At 46.5% G+C, this 18,406-nt stretch overlaps 1 protein-coding gene across 2 annotated transcripts in view; it reads left to right on the top strand.

Annotated features, from left to right (window-relative positions):
- Positions 1-18,406, top strand: part of NTRK1 (neurotrophic receptor tyrosine kinase 1) — a 336,100-nt gene that overhangs the window by 49,322 nt on the left and 268,372 nt on the right. Inside the window, exon 1 of one of the 2 annotated variants that reach the window (XM_069604566.1) lies at positions 15,211-15,468. The exons of the other annotated variant lie outside the window; for it this stretch is intronic. Within the exon in view, the coding sequence (XP_069460667.1) occupies positions 15,329-15,468 (140 nt within the window). The 5' untranslated portion in view covers positions 15,211-15,328. Of the gene's footprint in view, positions 1-15,210; positions 15,469-18,406 lie in introns of those variants that run through there. 2 annotated transcript variants of the gene reach the window in all.

Below are 18,406 nucleotides of genomic sequence, written 5' to 3'. Positions count from 1 at the left end.
CGACTTTGGGGGCAGCCATGGTGCATTTAGCACCATGGCTGCCTCCAAAGTCATGTCCGGGTTATCTGAATGGGGACTTACCGGGTCATTCCAACCCTGGAGGACCCAGTAAGTCCCCATTCAGAAAACCATTCCCCATTCCCATTCGATCCCCCATAGGGCTCAATGGGAATGGGGAGGGAGCTAATAGCGGGTCGGTTATTAGCTCCCTGGTCCCTTAGTGGCTCCGCTAAGGACGGCTAGTTTTACCAACCGGCCTTAGTGGGACCCGCTAAGGGACCTCGGAATGCGGCGGTAAGGGGTTAACGGCACCGGCCTCCTTACCGGTGCCGTTAACCCCCTACCGCCGCACTCGTAATGAGGACCTATGTCTCAGTTCCATTACATGTTAAAATAGTGGAACTTTACAAAACAGTGCCCGATGTTTGCATTATGTGCTTTATGAAAAAAGCATCATGTATTTTTTCATTTATACATACATTTTTACAGATCGCATCTCAGCAAAAAGCTCTGTTAAGAAAAAACACTGTGGTCATTGAAGAAAACTTGTAAAAAAAAAAAAAAAGGTTCGCGTCCTATGACACCTTAGCGAGGGTTTCCATTTTTTTTCCAGCTGCTTCGACACATGACATCATTTGGAACCTCATGACTTACACCCCTGATGACACGGCTGATAACCGAGGACATGTCTCCAAAACGGGGCCCTGCAAATGCATCTGCAAAACGAAGCCTGTCCGCTAAGTCCCCAGGCTGCGGCTTGCTGTGGCGAGGCTCGTGTCAATCACCAGTAATTACAGGAAGCGGAAGGGTCAGGGAGGGCCTCCCCGGTGGGAAAAGGAACTGCGTTTGTGATGGTGCATCTGCACCGTCCCTTAAGCGCTCGCTCCATTTTTTCCCCTTTGCTTTGTCGGCAAAATGATGACATTAGGAAACCCTGTTTTATGGCAGCCCCCTCAGGGAGCACTCAGTCGTGCAGTGAGGAGCAGCTTTTTTTGCTAATGGTGACTGACTTTTCAGTCACAATTAGTAAGCTTGAGGAAAGTAGTGTAAGGCCTGTGCCTTTTATCGGTTCAGTATTGTCTGTGTGGCTGTGCTGCTGCACATTACTTAGGATTTTCAGTGTGGCAGCATGGCATAGGGTGACAGAAGAAAAGGCAGGGATATGTGTAAGCTTGTAAGCACCCAGGGCCAGAAAGCTCCGGCATCGACCACTCAATGCGCCACTCTCCCTAAACCACGCTGCTTACTTAAAAGCAGTTCCACAGCCTGCCTGAATCCAGGCACGTGTAGCTTTGGGGGGGGGGGAGGCGGGGTGGAATGCAGGGAATTGTGCCCCACAACTTTTGTGAGACTGCAGAATGCCCCCACGCCTGAACATTTGGAGGAATGAGTCTTCAAGTTCCGTTCTGATCTGCCCACTGCCTCGAGTTGAGGGGCGGACACCGGGCATCCTTGTTGTAGCAAGGTACCAGCTGAAATGTGTATTGCTTCGAAAACCTTAATTCGCTGGACGGGTCGCTGATGGCACTGCTTTTAGTGTAGCACCTAAAAAAAAAAAGAATGAAAGAGTGTAACTTCCATCACTACGTTGTACAATAAAGATGGATGCCATTGGCAGTCATCTCTCACTAGTACCAGGACTTCGTAAATGTAGGTTGCATCAACGTTTTTAAAAGAACCCACCCTCCGTGTACTTTACAAACCCAATGAAAGAACACTTTTGTTGTAAAAGAGTACTAACTTGGCTTACTCCCTACTTGTGTGAACTCTTCATAGTTTCCTGTAAGCCCCATGTGCCCCTTTAGAAATGGAATTAGATTTAGAAAAGTCATTTGCATTGAATACTATTTTCATATTTCTTTTTGTAATCATAAATAGCAGATCATCTAATCACAACCATTGGGAACCCTGTCGTGAAGTGCCCTTTCAGAGATGACCAGGCGCCGCAGGACTTTTAAGAAATCCTGATCTCTCTTCAGCCCCTGGGATCAGCCCTCTTCCCAGATCGCATTGTTGGAACCAATTCCAAACAACTCCCTCGTCATTTTGGCCGGCACTCTTTGGGTCATTTGATGCACCCCCAGTACTCTATGCAAAGACCCCACAGGCATTGGGGCTTACAGCTGCGTGCTCCACTTTACTACACGTTCTGCAGATGGTGGACTCCTGCACTGGGGCAATCAGGGGTGTGGCTAGGTCTGGAAAAGACCCGGGGCCATGCTAATGTCGGGACTCGGGTCTAGCTAGCCTTTTGGTTGTAGCCTCTGAGCTTCTATCCGGGGCTATAGCCCTCCCAGGCCCCCTAGGGATGCCTCTAGTCTATGAATGTGTTCACAGGCCTTCCATTCACCTTTATCATCGCATGGGGCATGGTTTTCTTTCATTTTTTTTACACCAACTTCACCCACTGGGTACATGTCTTCCTCCTCCTCCACCTCATCACACACTTTTCCATTCATTTACCTTCACTGCTGGTGAGCTCTCTGGCACTACCTTTCGCATAGTTTCTGCAGAACTGCGAAAAATGCCCCTTCTTGCCACAATTTGCATTCCACATTCCAGCCCGGGCAATCCTTGGAGTGGGCAAAATGGTAGCTACTCCCTCACCTGAAATAACTGCGTACTCCACACCCTTCTGGCCACCCCTGCCCGGCAGCTCACCTGGTCCCTCTCTCTCCCCTCACAAGACCCTGTCCTCTCTCAACATTGGACCTCACAGGCATCCCCAACCACTTGTTCTCTTCCTTTTCTCCTCTTTCTTGCCACCCTCATTCTTAACAACCAACCTGGTCAGATAGCACGACGATCAGAGCGCCCTTTTCTGACATCTGTGTGCAGCCTGCTGATGCAGGTTTGAGTCCTGGCAGGGCCACCTCAACCTTTCATCCTTCCGAGGTCGATAAATTGGGTACCACACAATAGCACACTGTGGGATAGTAATATCAACTGTTATCTCAGCCCTCAAATGCCTGTGGGCTTGTAGCGCTATATAAAACTAGATATTATTATTAAATCCCCACCCTACTCCTTGTTTCTCAAGTTCCTTCACACATATGAACATGTATTGCATTCTTTGGCCTATGATATGACCTATGCCTCTATGATAGGCAATGATATGCAATCTCTAGGGCAAGGTCTCCTTTGCTCCAAATTTCATCTCTAATATTTGGGTCTCCAATAAACAAATAATGTAATATGATTTTCAATATACAATTGTCTCTCACATGCTCTTCGGAACAAGTCAAAAAGTTGCATTGGTTGACCTGTTCCCATATGCTTGACAAAAAGGCTTTGATGCAACTCTCCTTGTCTGTTAAAGTGATATCATTCCAGGATTGTGTTAACGCTCTTTTCTTCTTATAATGCGAGGGCCTAGTGTAATCATGGTTTCCTGGGTCTTGAGTGTCTGACCTCCTGCCCAACTTTTCTCTCTGCTGTTGGCGCCGCACCTCCTTGTAGTTCAAGGAGACCTTTCAGTGTCCTGGAACCCTCAAGGTTTAGCATGTGCACGAAGGTTGCTTTTTTGTGCTTAATACTGCATGAAGGCCCATGGACTGCTAGGGCGCATTCCTGAACATCCTAACACGTGAACCACTTCACCATTGGTGTACTTGGTGAGGGAAGGCATCGGGGTGGTCCTAGAACATCCGTCAATTTACAAGCAATAGTACAAGTAACAAGTAATTGGAAATTAACCGGTTAAAACAATGAGCTAAAATAGCAATTTAAAATAAAAGAATACATTAAAAATCTAAAACAAATAATGTTACTTTTTTACTTTTGTTCGTGAGGGTGAATTAAGGTTCCAATCATTTTGTTTCAAGTTTTGGTGCGTGTATTATTTAATATTATGTTGAATCTTAGCTTTGACATTCCCACTACTAACTTTAAACACCCATCACTGATTTCCTCCCTCATTTAAGGAAGTATTGTGCACATTCCCTGATGAAAACTATGGATGACGATGGGGCTGGGCCCTGATGGGTGAGCGCTGGGGCCTGCTTTGGTGGGAGCCCCTGCACCTCAGGGGCTGCAGGCCCTCCGGCTTCGCCAGTGCTTTACCTGAGAAATGAGGCTCAGATGTAAGTCCTTTATAGGACCTCTATTGTCGTAGGGGTTTCATCTTGGCTGATGTGGGTAGCAGTTGTTGCATCTTATCTGCACGGCCACCCTCTAGTGAGATTTTCACCTCTCCACCTGGGGTATCAATGTTTTGTTAAGAATTCTGTTTTGACTCTGGGTGGAGTCCACCACCTCCCTTTCTCCAGGTATTTTCTGAAAGTCCAGCCCTCGGCAATCTCTTGGGCCAGGGTTTTCAGAAGTGCCTAATTTCTGGCATCTCCCTGCAAACAGGCCTCTTCTTTGCTCTGGCGCAACTGACTCAGCTACCTCCTCCTCTATCTTGCTTTTACTAATTCACAGTTGTTGCTTGCCGAAGACACGTTATACTCCTCTGTTCCCCTGAACTTTCCATACTTATTTAAACCACCCCCCCCTCTCTCTCTCCCTCTCTCTCTAAGAGAGGGTCCCTGGCATGCCCCTCTTGACCCCAATAAGCATGACAGCCAAAAGAGTCAGAGATGCAAGATGCCAGTCGCCGTTTGGACAGCCCCAGGAGGACCTGACAAATACATATGCAAACAGAAATTCTCTCAGAAAACCATTCAAACCTTATCCAGCTAACGTCATCATGGAAACAGGTGCCCCAACACTGATCATGGATCCAGATTTCCTCGATGGACCTGATCGACTAATGACAGATATCTAACTGTGCTGACGTCATTAGCAACACCACGACAAAGCAAAGGTAACCATGAAGCAAACTCTCATCCCTGCACGAAGTTACACAAACATGGACCTGCACACACGAAGAGCATGCTTATACAGTTCTGTAGATAGAGGACAGATACATACTGTCGAAAGCTTTTATTATTTTCTCTCATTAGCCAAATGCTGAAACACCGAAATGCAAGGAAACAAGACATGCAGAGTAAACTTGCAGCAGCTTATTGAAACTAAATATATGGAACTATAGGATTGTATAAGAGACCTGGAAGGACCAAAATAAAACTAACCAATGAGAAGAATAGTACAGTATAGACATATAGAAAGTATAGCACAAGTACAATAAAATGACATGAAGCCACAGGCCGTAGAACGAGAGATGAAGCAAAGTAAAATTAGGTTGTACGAAGCACCAAGCAAGAGCTTGCAGCCAAGGTCAGAGACGAGCAAAACATTCCTAAGCCTCAGAGACAAGGAGCCACCTGCAAATAACAGAATATATCCTCATTAATTGCAGACCAGAATGCTCAATTTTGCGGTCTTCACCCGTGTGGTGCAGCCGAGCCGAACAATGGGCATTTACTCGTGGTGAGAAGAGGAGCAGTTCCCAGCGAAACAGACACAAAGGGATACATATGTTGTTTTAAAGTGTTCCAACCCTGCAGGCACTCTGTAAGGCAAAGTGGTAATACTGATGGCAACAATGGGGAGACATAGTCCTTCTCATCACCTTGAGAAGGTGCATGGAAGGCTGAGAGCCGATCTGAGTACCAGGCCTGGGAAGAACAACTGCAGCCAATCAGGGAACACAAATCCAGGGGTGGATGGCAGAGGGCAAGGGCCAGTGGTAAACCTGCGACCCTGCATCAATATAATAGATAGTTTCTGGGGAAGGTTCAGGCAAGCCACCTGACATTTAAGGGCCAGTCAAATAACATCTATATGGGCCAGCTATAGTTGATACCACCCCAATCACCCAATCACGCATGCTCTTAGGTTTTTGGGGAAGAACCCTGATTTGTGTTGTCAGAATGTAACAAAAGCCCCTGACATGGGCTCAGGACCTGTGATTGCTGGATAATTATTTCCTGTATGATCCCTGTCTGTTATGAAAAATAAAGGACAGTTCTAACTTGGCCTTGGCTGAGTCCTCTGTTTGTATGTCGGGGAGGGTTCGTTGGGCCCTGGATGCTGTGAACAGTGACTGCGTAGTATGAACCCTGGTTCTCTCTGGCATACATAACCAACACTCTCTCTCTCTCTTTCAGTCTCTCTCATTCTCTCTCTCTTTCGGTCTCTTTCTCTCTCGCACTGTCTTCCTCTCTCTCTGTCTTTCTCCCTATCTCTCTCGCTCTCTCTCTATCTTTCAGTCTCTCTCTTTCTCTCTCTCTTGCGCTCTTTTCCTCTCTCTCTGTCTTTCTGACTATCTCTCTTGCTCTCGCTCTCTCTCACTCTCTCTCTCTCGCTCAGTCCTAAACCCCCCGATACTACAGGTGGATGCTAATGTATATACACATGCTAAAGGAGAGGTTCCTTAAATGAAGGAGTGATCTGATTACAGGGGTCCACTTTCCCTTAAATTGTGTTACTCATAATTGGCCCTTTGCTTATGGATCCACCTCTTCCCTAGTTGTGTGGACAGTGCTTTCATCTAGCTGCAGATGTTGTGTGTGTTCCCCTGATAGATGTGTGCCTGTGCACTTGTCGTCAAGTCAATGCCAGCACGTGCCATTTAGTGAACTCCGCTCTGCACATGGACCTATGGCTCGGTGTCATGGGAAATGTCATTCCACCCCGGCTCCATGTATGACAGACCATGATTTGGAAGATGGATTTACTTGGGACTTTAATCAAGTGGAAATGGGTTTTTCATGTATGTAGTGTTTTTTCTCCCTGCCCCTGACGAATTTGACCTCTGACTAATGTGGTCTCCTTGTATTAGTTCTGACTATGGCTGCCCTCCATAAGTACCCTGGTAAGAACTTAGGGACCACTGTGGGGTCCTACTTATCGGGTCTATGGGATTCACATCATGGAGAGGGGGTGGGGGGCGCCTCTACCCCCAGAGCACCCTAGCCTTTCCCTATAGGTTGAAAACCAGTGACATGTCTCCGACACACCACAAATGAAACAAATCACACACTAAGACTTACTTTAATAATAGGGAATCGCGTGAGCTGTCTAAATATTTTAAGGGTAATTTGTAGTGTGGTGGGCTTTGCTTGTATTAGCTAAGCGCAGTTTGTGCAGATTAACGTTGACAGTGTGAACCTTTAATACTTTGCCTTTTTATACGCAGCAAACATCTCTTTTTGGGAGAAAATAAATTGTCCACTGATTTTCTCTTTGTTTCTGCCTTTGTGTCTGTGTGTGTTTCTGTGTGAATACGTATGTTGACTATTGTGCTTTGGCTTGTGTATCAGATTGTGTGTGGGTTCGTTCTATCATCTATCTTTATAGTTGTGTGTGTGTGTTTGTCTGCGCGTGTGTGTATGTGCCTGTTGATTCATGTGTTTCAGAATGTGTGTGTGTGTTCGGCCCATTTTCGGTCATTATTGTTGTGTGTGTGGGGAGTGGGTGTGGGTGTGTGGGCGTGCTTGGATTGTGTGCATTTTCAGCCAGGACCTGCTGTTTTCTCGTATGTCTCCTTCATGCGAATCTTGTGCTTCCCTACATTCTGAGCTTATTCTCGAAGTATTTGGTGCAATGTTGTCATGTTCGCACATTCCGGGCCTAGGGTATGTGCTTCCTTTATTCGGTTATTGTTGCAGGTGATAATTGTCCAGGACTCAGGAGGTTAGCTCAGAAGGTCAATGCTCTTCTCAGACGTGGGACTGCCATGCTCTTTTACAAGTTCAAATCCGGCTCAGGACTTCAACCTTACAAGGTCGATACATCGAGGACCATTTAGTAACAGCAGCTGTTATTGCAGCGCTTAGAGATGAGAAGAGTCAGGAATGAAGCACTATGTACCACTTCACATTTTATTAGTGTGCTTTCATAGTGTTCTTTTCGCAGTTTTTTTCTGGGTGCATTTTATGTTGACGTTGTGCTTACTTCTGAGCATATTGTATGTGTGTGCCTTTTGTATTCAACAATTCTCTGTGCATACTGTGTGTGCGTGCTTGCTTCCATTCCAAGCACATTGCATATTCCAAGTATATTTTACATACATAGGGCCTGATTCATGGCATTTTTTTTAAGGAAAATCCGGACTTTGCGGGCCATTCTGAGTGCAAAACCCTGTTCCTTGATTCATGGAATTGACTGTGCAGGACATTTTCTGGGACTTGCGTGGACTTCTCTCAGGTCTTGCACGCCTTTGCAAGCAGTCGAGCACCTTGCGCGTGACTCCTCGCAGAGTATGCGTTGGGCCTAGAGAGGCCGAAATAGAGAGTGGAACATGCAAAATTAGGATGAACATGGGAAAATGTGAACGTGTCGAGGAACGACTTGCTGCAAGGAGATCGCACGCACAACATCCGTATTCATGGAACTGACCATGCAACATAATGTCGGGGGACTCAGCACGCAAAGCCCTGGATCAATCCGCCCCGTGAAAGCAGGTGGAAAGCCTGAATCGCATAGGAATCACAGCACAAAGGCAGGGTCCAATTATGAATATAGTTGGGGTGCAGATCGCAGGTAGGGGTGACCATATGCAGAGTAGCGGGGTGCAGACATGGTTTACAGGGGTTGGCATGCAGATTGAACATGGTGTTGCTGGGGTGTTGGCTTGGTTGCGGGGCAACCCAGACAGGATTACTGGGGTGCATGAGCTTGCACCCAAGGACCGCGCATAGGTATGTATTAGTGTGTACAATTCCTTTGCGGAGGCGTTTCGGGGGAATTCCGGCCACGACTTGCGCATAGGGTTCCTATGTGTGCGACCAGACACACGGCAGCAACTGCAAGTTACAAACGCATTTAAGCGGAAATTAGTACACCTCATGTCAAGCTGACAACAAGTCCTTAAATTGGAAATCTGACTCGGGACATTATGCCTGTTTGAAAATACATCCCGCAACTCCAAATATATTGAGAATGATAAAACACACTATATGGATGTTCCTCAAAGTTTAGAAGCTAAAACAACCCAGCACTCTGCGGCTTTATGTACACAGCTAGTACCTCGCTCTCAAATTATCAGTTACATTTGTATATGCCCTGAAGACGGCCCGGTTAGGGTTGAAACACGTGTTGTGGTGGCGTTTTTTGTTTATGGAACATTTAAAAGATTTCTGTTAAAACCGTAAAGCTGATAACTTGTATAATTCCTTAGGTTGGAATTTGTGATTTCTTCACGACACAATTTGTCTAACAACACATAACTTTTAGAGGCTTTGTTACAGTTTTCTTTCTGATACAGGTTGGCCGCGCAGCCAGTGAGGTTTTCCAAACCTCTTGCTACCTATTAGATTGAAGGGGTTTCTGAGTAATTACTTTGTGTGAAGATTCCATGACTACGCGCATCGCGTACTGGTGCTTCATGTATGAGGGGGCACGCAAAGTCCTTCTCACTGCACGGACCTTGCAGGGTCTATGTGCACTTTTCCATGAATCGGACCCATAGTGAGCTCACTTCCAAACCTAGCACAGTGTATAGGCATTGCCTTATTCTGAGCATGTGCTCTGTGGCTGTCTGGGTGCATCCAATGTACTTATGCCTCGTTTGAGGATATCCTGTGTGTGTGTCTGTGTGCAGTGTCTGGTGTGTGTAGTGTGTGGTGTTTAGTTGTGCACATGCAGTGTTTGTATGGTGTGCATGTGCATGATCTGAGAAGATCGTTGGTGCTTACTTGGAATCCAGTGTATTGGCTGTGCATATTGTATGTATAAGTTAGGGTGTGTGGGGGGTTGTGTTGTGTTGAGGTGTGTATGCATAGTGGTTACTTGTTCAAAGCCTACTGTTGGGAGCACGCATGTGCTTTTGTTGATGAACATCCTCAGAGATGTGTATTTTTCGACACTCTGGGGCAGGTCTAAATTATGGTTATACTTCTGTGATTTAAAAGAAAATATGTCGAGATATTTGTTGTCCGGATAGGTTGTTTTTTTTGGGATCTATGGACGACAAACTCTTTCACAATTCTTTTTTTTAACACATATCACACATATCACACTTGTAAGTGCACTAACATTGCATCACTGTTCAGAGTGGCTAGATCATTTTGTGTCCGTTTTGCTGACCTTACATGGATGAGGTCAAAGGTCTCAAGGGAACGCAAACCCTGAGTATAGTGGTGGTATTGTGAAGGTATGAAAGAGTTCTATATATCATTCCAAAGCACTGGTTGAAGTGGGCGGGAGTGGTTGGGAGCGGTGCTCCTCTGCTTTTTTAAATTACGTTTTACAGCTCCTATACTTTTATTTTGAAAAGAAACCGTTCCAGAATGGTTTTGTTTTTAAATAAGTGCAGGAATAAGTGAAAACGTGCACTATGTCTCCTTAAACAGCAGGGGTGTATTTGTTTCTTGAATTCACCTTACTGCAGATTCGAACCTGGGACCTCAGATCCAACCTCACATCATGGTGAGCTATGGTAAAACTGCTGGGTTGCTGTTATTTCTTCCACTAACCTGCTTGGGACGAAGCCCATTCTCAAGCCCCATCATAGCCCTGCTGCTGCAGTAGTCTGAATTTTTCTTTCGAATTTAAGCAATATAACGTGAAAATACTGCAGACACTGCGGTACGTGCAGTTAATGCATAGGTGGGAAGGGTGACTTTAATCCTTAACATGCCCGTTGGTGGGGGATTAGAAAGGGGAGGGTGTGAATTTGCATTTTGAATTTTATTGAATTTATATAGCGTTTTAATCCAAAACGCTTTACAAGAGGAACAAGCAAAATACAACAAGCATAAGTAACAAATGAAATAAACCAGAAAACAGTACAAAACCAATTTACATCATGGAAGAGGATTGGAGAGTAGAGAGGGACCAAGGTGTGAGAGGAAGTAGGAGGAGGTATGCATGCTGTGAGGGACAATGAATAAGGGTGATGGGGGTTTCTTAAAATGCTTTTTGAAATTTCTTTCACTGTGTTCCTTTCAGCTTTTACACAGTGGTGCGGGTGGAATGGAGGAACGGCAGGACATGGTGTTTGTGTTCCCTGTGGGAGGGAGTGTAGTGATGGGTTTGTAGGCAGCATACTTCTTCCACTACTACTTTTCGTACTCCTCGACCCCTGTTCGAAAGGGTTTGAAGATGGAAACATGGAGTCCGCATATTGCAGAACTGATTGCAACCCCCCATCATTTTTCAGCTTTGGGGGCTGTGCCACTGATTTAAGGTGAAGGGTACTGCCGGGCCTAACGAGAGTCTAGACGCGATACATGTATTGTGATAATTCACAGTGTTTATCCATGTAACAGGAATCTGCTTGTACACAGGGTTATATTTACAGCTCGTGTGCGCCTCAGCAGCACCTGCCATCGACCCGGCAGCCCTTCACAGAGCAACAGACTCTAATCGCTGCTCCTAATTGAATCTGAGCTGCATTCAAGTTCTTAAAGCTATTACGTTTAATCTGCACTTCCCTGAAAGGCGTCTCTCGGCTTCCATCTGGGATGCACAGTAAGCCCACAAGGAGTGGACTATAACTCAGCAGGATGCCCACAAGGAGTGGACTATAACTCAGCAGGATGCCCACAAGGAGTGGACTATAACTCGGCATCCCTCTGATGGTAGTCCATCTGGGATGCACAGTATGCCCACAAGGAGTGGACTATAACTCAGCATCCCTCTGATGGTAGTCCATCTGGGATGCACAGTATGCCCACAAGGAGTGGACTATAACTCAGCAGGATTCCCACAAGGAGTGGACTATAACTCAGCATCCCTCTGATGGTAGTCCATCTGGGATGTGCATGCCCACAAGGAGTGGACTATAACTCGGCATCCCTCTGATGGTAGTCCATCTGGGATGCACATGATGCCCACAAGGAGTGGACTATAACTCAGCAGGATGCCCACAAGGAGTGGACTATAACTCGGCATCCCTCTGATGGTAGTCCATCTGGGATGCACAGTATGCCCACAAGGAGTGGACTATAGCTCAGCATCCCTCTGATGGTAGTCCATCTGGGATGCACAGTATGCCCACAAGGAGTGGACTATAACTCAGCATCCCTCTGATGGTAGTCCATCTGGGATGCACAGTATGCCCACAAGGAGTGGACTATAACTCAGCAGGATGCCCACAAGGAGTGGACTATAACTCAGCATCCCTCTGATGGTAGTCCATCTGGGATGTGCATGCCCACAAGGAGTGGACTATAACTCAGCATCCCTCTGATGGTAGTCCATCTGGGATGCACAGTATGCCCACAAGGAGTGGACTATAACTCAGCATCCCTCTGATGGTAGTCCATCTGGGATGCACAGTATGCCCACAAGGAGTGGACTATAACTCAGCAGGATGCCCACAAAGAGTGGACTATAACTCAGCAGGATGCCCACAAGGAGTGGACTATAACTCAGCATCCCTCTGATGGTAGTCCATCTGGGATGCACAGTATGCCCACAAGGAGTGGACTATAACTCAGCAGGATGCCCACAAGGAGTGGACTATAACTCAGCAGGATGCCCACAAGGAGTGGACTATAACTCAGCACCCCTCTGATGGTAGTCCATCTGGGATGCACAGTATGCCCACATGGAGTGGACTATAACTCAGCAGGATGCCCACAAGGAGTGGACTATAACTCAGCACCCCTCTGATGGTAGTCCATCTGGGATGCACAGTATGCCCACAAGGAGTGGACTATAACTCAGCAGGATGCCCACAAGGAGTGGACTATAACTCAGCATCCCTCTGATGGTAGTCCATCTGGGATGCACAGTATGCCCACAAGGAGTGGACTATAACTCAGCAGGATGCCCACAAGGAGTGGACTATAACTCAGCATCCCTCTGATGGTAGTCCATCTGGGATGCACAGGATGCCCACAAGGAGTGGACTATAACTCAGCAGGATGCCCACAAGGAGTGGACTATAACTCAGCATCCCTCTGATGGTAGTCCATCTGGGATGCACAGTATGCCCACAAGGAGTGGACTATAACTCAGCACCCCTCTGATGGTAGTCCATCTGGGATGCACAGGATGCCCACAAGGAGTGGACTATAACTCAGCAGGATGCCCACAAGGAGTGGACTATAACTCAGCACCCCTCTGATGGTACTCCATCTGGGATGCACAGTATGCCCACAAGGAGTGGACTATAACTCAGCAGGATGCCCACAAGGAGTGGACTATAACTCAGCATCCCTCTGATGGTAGTCCATCTGGGATGCACAGTATGCCCACAAGGAGTGGACTATAACTCAGCACCGCTCTGATGGTAGTCCATCTGGGATGCACAGGATGCCCACAAGGAGTGGACTATAACTCAGCAGGATGCCCACAAGAAGTGGACTATAACTCAGCATCCCTCTGATGGTAGTCCATCTGGGATGCACAGTATGCCCACAAGGAGTGGACTATAACTCAGCAGGATGCCCACAAGGAGTGGACTATAACTCAGCATCCCTCTGATGTGCCCACAAGGAGTGGACTATAACTCAGCAGGATGCCCACAAGGAGTGGACTATAACTCAGCAGGATGCCCACAAGGAGTGGACTATCACTCGGCATCCCTCTGATGGTAGTCCATCTGGGATGCGCAGGATGCCCACAAGGAGTGTACTATAACTCGGCATCCCTCTGATGGTAGTCCATCTGGGATGCGCAGGATGCCCACAAGGAGTGGACTATAACTCGGCATCCCTCTGATGGTAGTCCATCTGGGATGAACAGGATGCCCACAAGGAGTGGACTATAATTCGGCATCCCCCTGATGGTAGTCCATCTGGGATGAACAGGATGCCCACAAGGAGTGGACTATAACTCGGCATCCCTCTGATGGTAGTCCATCTGGGATGAACAGGATGCCCACAAGGAGTGGACTATAACTCAGCAGGATGCCCACAAGGAGTGGACTATAAATCAGCATCCCTCTGATGGTAGTCCATCTGGGATGTGCATGCCCACAAGGAGTGGACTATAACTCGGCATCCCTCTGATGGTAGTCCATCTGGGATGAACAGGATGCCCACAAGGAGTGGACTATAACTCAGCAGGATGCCCACAAGGAGTGGACTATAAATCAGCATCCCTCTGATGGTAGTCCATCTGGGATGCACAGTATGCCCACAAGGAGTGGACTATAACTCAGCATCCCTCTGATGGTAGTCCATCTGGGATGCACAGTATGCCCACAAGGAGTGGACTATAACTCAGCAGGATGCCCACAAGGAGTGGACTATAACTTAGCATCCCTCTGATGGTAGTCCATCTGGGATGCGCAGGATGCCCACAAGGAGTGGACTATAACTCAGCAGGATGCCCACAAGGAGTGGACTATAACTCAGCATCCCTCTGATGGTAGTCCATCTGGGATGCGCAGGATGCCCACAAAGATTGGACTATAACTCAGCATCCCTCTGATGGTAGTCCATCTGGGATGCACAGTATGCCCACAAGGAGTGGACTATAACTCAGCATCCCTCTGATGGTAGTCCATCTGGGATGCACAGTATGCCCACAAGGAGTGGACTATAACTCAGCATCCCTCTGATGGTAGGGTTGCAAACGTCAGAGGGCGGGCCTTCGGTCCCCTCACACTGGCCATTCCACTGTTAGTGCCTGCAATGCCTGCGAGGGTTTCGCGTGTTTTCGCCCGAGGCTGTTTTTGGTGATTTATGTATTTATTTATTTGAATGGGCGGGTGCCTACCAAACCTCCACTACCCCCACCTCACCCATCATCCCCAAAACCCCTACACAAACAGACTACATATATATCAAAAAAGTAAAATCGGCAAAAACTGCTGGGGCGAAAACACCACAGTGAAAACCAATAAGACAAAAATTGCGGCGACGAAAACACAGTAACTGGCTGGGAGGTACGAGATGTGTGCAGTTCCTCCAGCATCAGGATGTTTTTAAACGCATCATCTGTACCAGCAAATGAAAGTGCTTCAAGAAAGCGCGCGGTGGGGACTTTGCATGTGATGGTGTAGAAAAGAAGACCTTGAATGTTCCTGCTCATGAAGATACAACTGACGTTCCCCTGCACTGTGTGGCATTACACTACGTGTGTGGCCTGACCCAGAGATCATTATGCTGATCAGCCGCAATACGATTAAAGATGTGTGCCTACACAAAAGGGAGAAATGGGGAAGTACCCTGTTTTAGGATTTCACTTCTGGCAGAGTCTGAGGAGTGGGAAGGAGTGGAGTCTGTTTTCCCCTGCTGCTGACAGTAATTCTACTGTGTTCACACTTGTGGGAGTGTGCTTCCTTAAAAACTGTTTTACCCTGCGGAGCAGGCACGGAGTCTGGCAGAGTCTGAGGAGTCCAAGGAAGTCCATGGAATCCTGGACTCTCCTCTGTCTCTCCTCAGCTCGCCCTCACCGCGCCCCACTGTTGGAACTATGCGTGACACCGCGAAAGTGAAAGTAAACTCCTTCGCGAAAACACAAGCTCAACGGAAGTTAGGAAATGTTACTTCGAGCCCTGGTGTGGAGCGTCTCCTGTCTACAGCCGATTCATCTGCAGCGCTTGTTGCACCTGTGCCCATGCCTGCGCCTGTGCCTGTGCCCGTGTCCGTATCCCCCACTCGGACTCCGACTCGACTTCAAGTAAGTGACATTGTGCTTAATGCGCCTAGCGCGCCTCATGTACCTGACATTCCAATCGCAGTATCACTGAATGATGAAGGAACTATTTCGAAAACTAGTCACGCTGAAATTCATGCTTCACTAAAACAGACGCTTCCATTTAAGATCTCTGGCGAGGTGTTTGTGATTTCGGCCCTGATGTCGAGTAATGGGGAACGAACTGAGAAATCTGCTGCTGTTGTCAGCCCTTCGCCCAGTATGGTCGTACCCTTGTGCGACCTAGCGCGGCGCGCATTAATCGAGCACACGCCTACGTCCACACTTGGTAGCAATGAGTCTGGGAGTGTGTGTTCGGCAGGCGCGGACGTTGTTACAGACTGTGCCTATGCTGAAGAACAAAGTCAAAGCAACACACGCCTGAGCGGATGCAGTGAGATAAGTCTTGGGTCACCACGGCCCAGATTTTACAGTGCCTTTCTTGAAATTGGCTCCTTCTTCTATGTATAGCCTTGAACCGGCACTTATTAGTGCCGATGAAGACAATGTTTTTTACCCGTTCCAGGACAATATGGAGTCATGTAGGGTTCTTACTCAGGATGTGTTGCAAAATCAATCACTTCCTACTACAACTGTTATGAATGAGTCAAACCGACATGAAAATCGAAGAAACTCATTGGATGTTGTTAACAAATTACTAACAGACCTTACCCGGCTAAATAAAGACAGATTTCATAAGTTGACATTGAATGTGATGCCAGAAGGGACGGAGGTTTTTTCTGAGCCCCTTGTTACTCCGAACCCTTCACTTTTACAAAAAAAACAAAAGGTGCATGTTGCTCATACAAATAGTCTGTCTAAACGAAGGAGAGTTGATTCGAGCATTTCACCGAACATTCAATGCTCACAGATGAAGAAACCTAAAATGGCTATTACTATGTCAGAAACCCTTGCAAAACTGTTCAAACAAAGATTTGCCTTTGGTTGGGAAGGGACGTGACGCTCATTGTTTGCGAACTGACTCCTCATCGGACTCGTCTTCCTCCAATTTTTCCTTAATGGAGTGTCCGTTCTCAAAAATCAGACGTCTTCCAGTTTGCCAAAAACGTTGTATACGACAAGAAGCAGACGATGATAACATAGTGGGACAGGAACTAAAAATGAAAGATCTTCAAACAACTATAATGTCTGCTATGGCATTAACCATTGCCCCCTTTCTCAAAATGTATCAACACCTCAACGAGAATATGAAAGATCTCGCCAGTCTGGTCTCCGTCATGAACTCCAAGCTTCTGGACATTGAAAGCACACACAATTCACATAAGGAGACATTGATTGGGACCCAAAAAAAGACTGAGTGGGCAATGGACACATTAGTGGATTTTTTCTAAAAATACCAATTTGGATTAAAAAAACTTCTGGCAGAAGTGGCGAAAGAAGCTTTAAATCTCTTCCAACAAAGACAAGTAACACATTATTAGTGGAAACAAAATTGTGAAAGATGTACTGTTGATCATACAAATACCAGTATGATGCCCTCCAGTAGTCTTAGATCCAATTCCCACTGATGCTGACTTGAACTCGCCGGAGCTCGCAACCACAAATGTGATGTTTATGGAAGAAATAACAAAAAAGAGCTTGAGACCAGAAGTTGACCTAGGGAAAGAGGGCATACCAGTTCCAATGGAGACACTTCTAGCTGGAGATGTCCAACTGGATGGGACACCGGCTGTCGCCAGCGTTGAAAATGAAGTGAGAGCCAACATGTCGGTGCAAGTGATCACTACAACCTTTAAAGAGAAGGTGATGCCTACGCAGTTCCTTGATATGCTCACAGAGAGTCAATCCTCAGGAAACTTGGCCCTTCTAGATCCTCAAACGGCGTCCACTTCAGATTTGAGGCTACAGTGTCCTTTGACAGGTGCAGAAGCAATACTGGCAAACCACGATGCTGGCGTCAGTTCCCCAGAACTTTTTGAAATATTCAAGATCCCTAAGAATAATCAAAAATCTGGCTCGACTCAAAAAAATCTGAGAGGTGTTAGTGAAAATAAATTGAAAAATCAACCTCTGAAAAAAACCAAACGAGGAAAGGACTCACGCAAGTTCCTACGAAACATCAAAACTGTCAATGTGACAGTGAACAGAACTATTGTGAAAGAGAAAAGTGGTGAAGCTAAAGTACCCTCTAATGAAGTAATAATCGTATTGGATGAAGCACCAGTGCTTGGAATAGGATCCTGTGACGTACCTGAAGATCTGATGGATATGTCTACTTATGAGGACGATGATGGTAAGGATCCAAGTGAGTCTGATGCAATTGCCCAAACAGATTGTAAAACCAGTAATGTTGATTCCAGTCGTACTACTGCTGGCCAAGTCGACGGAGTTCTGAATTCTAACATAGTTTTAAAACCTCTGCAACTGTCCCAATTGCCAGTGACAATCCAATTTGCTGAAATATTTGGCAGAAAGGGCGTGTGTAGAGGGAACATCTGCACTTAAATGTAACAAAGCTCCAAGACTTTGTGAAGTGATTCAGTTGTGAAGTGATTCAGCAACTTTCTACACCTCGAGATGGCTCTGCAAAAGCCAAGGCTATGTTCATGACATTAGACGAAAAACGTGCCAAGCTAATTGCGATGGATAGTCATTTGAGACCGATAGACACTGAAAGGCAACTTGAGAGCTGCAGCAAGTTGAAACCAGTCTGTCCTGATACATCTCACTATCGAAAAGACCTACAAATGGAGTGCCAATCTGATCTGCAGCCACGTTCGACTATTGGTGCCACAGCTAAATCTAGTATAATCTCGAGAGAAACCAACAAAAGTGCAGCACAACTTTCAAAGCACTCAAAGATGGAAAGCTCTGTACCTAAAACACAAGCGGCACATCAAGTTTTTTTTAGAATGTATAGAGTCTTCGGATGACTTAATCTTGAATCATCATAATGTACTGT

The sequence above is a fragment of the Ambystoma mexicanum genome, chromosome 1p (assembly GCF_040938575.1).
Source record: "Ambystoma mexicanum isolate Mex_15411 chromosome 1p, UKY_AmexF1_1, whole genome shotgun sequence".
NCBI lineage: Eukaryota > Metazoa > Chordata > Amphibia > Caudata > Ambystomatidae > Ambystoma > Ambystoma mexicanum.
This window is presented reverse-complemented; position numbering and strand designations above follow the sequence as displayed.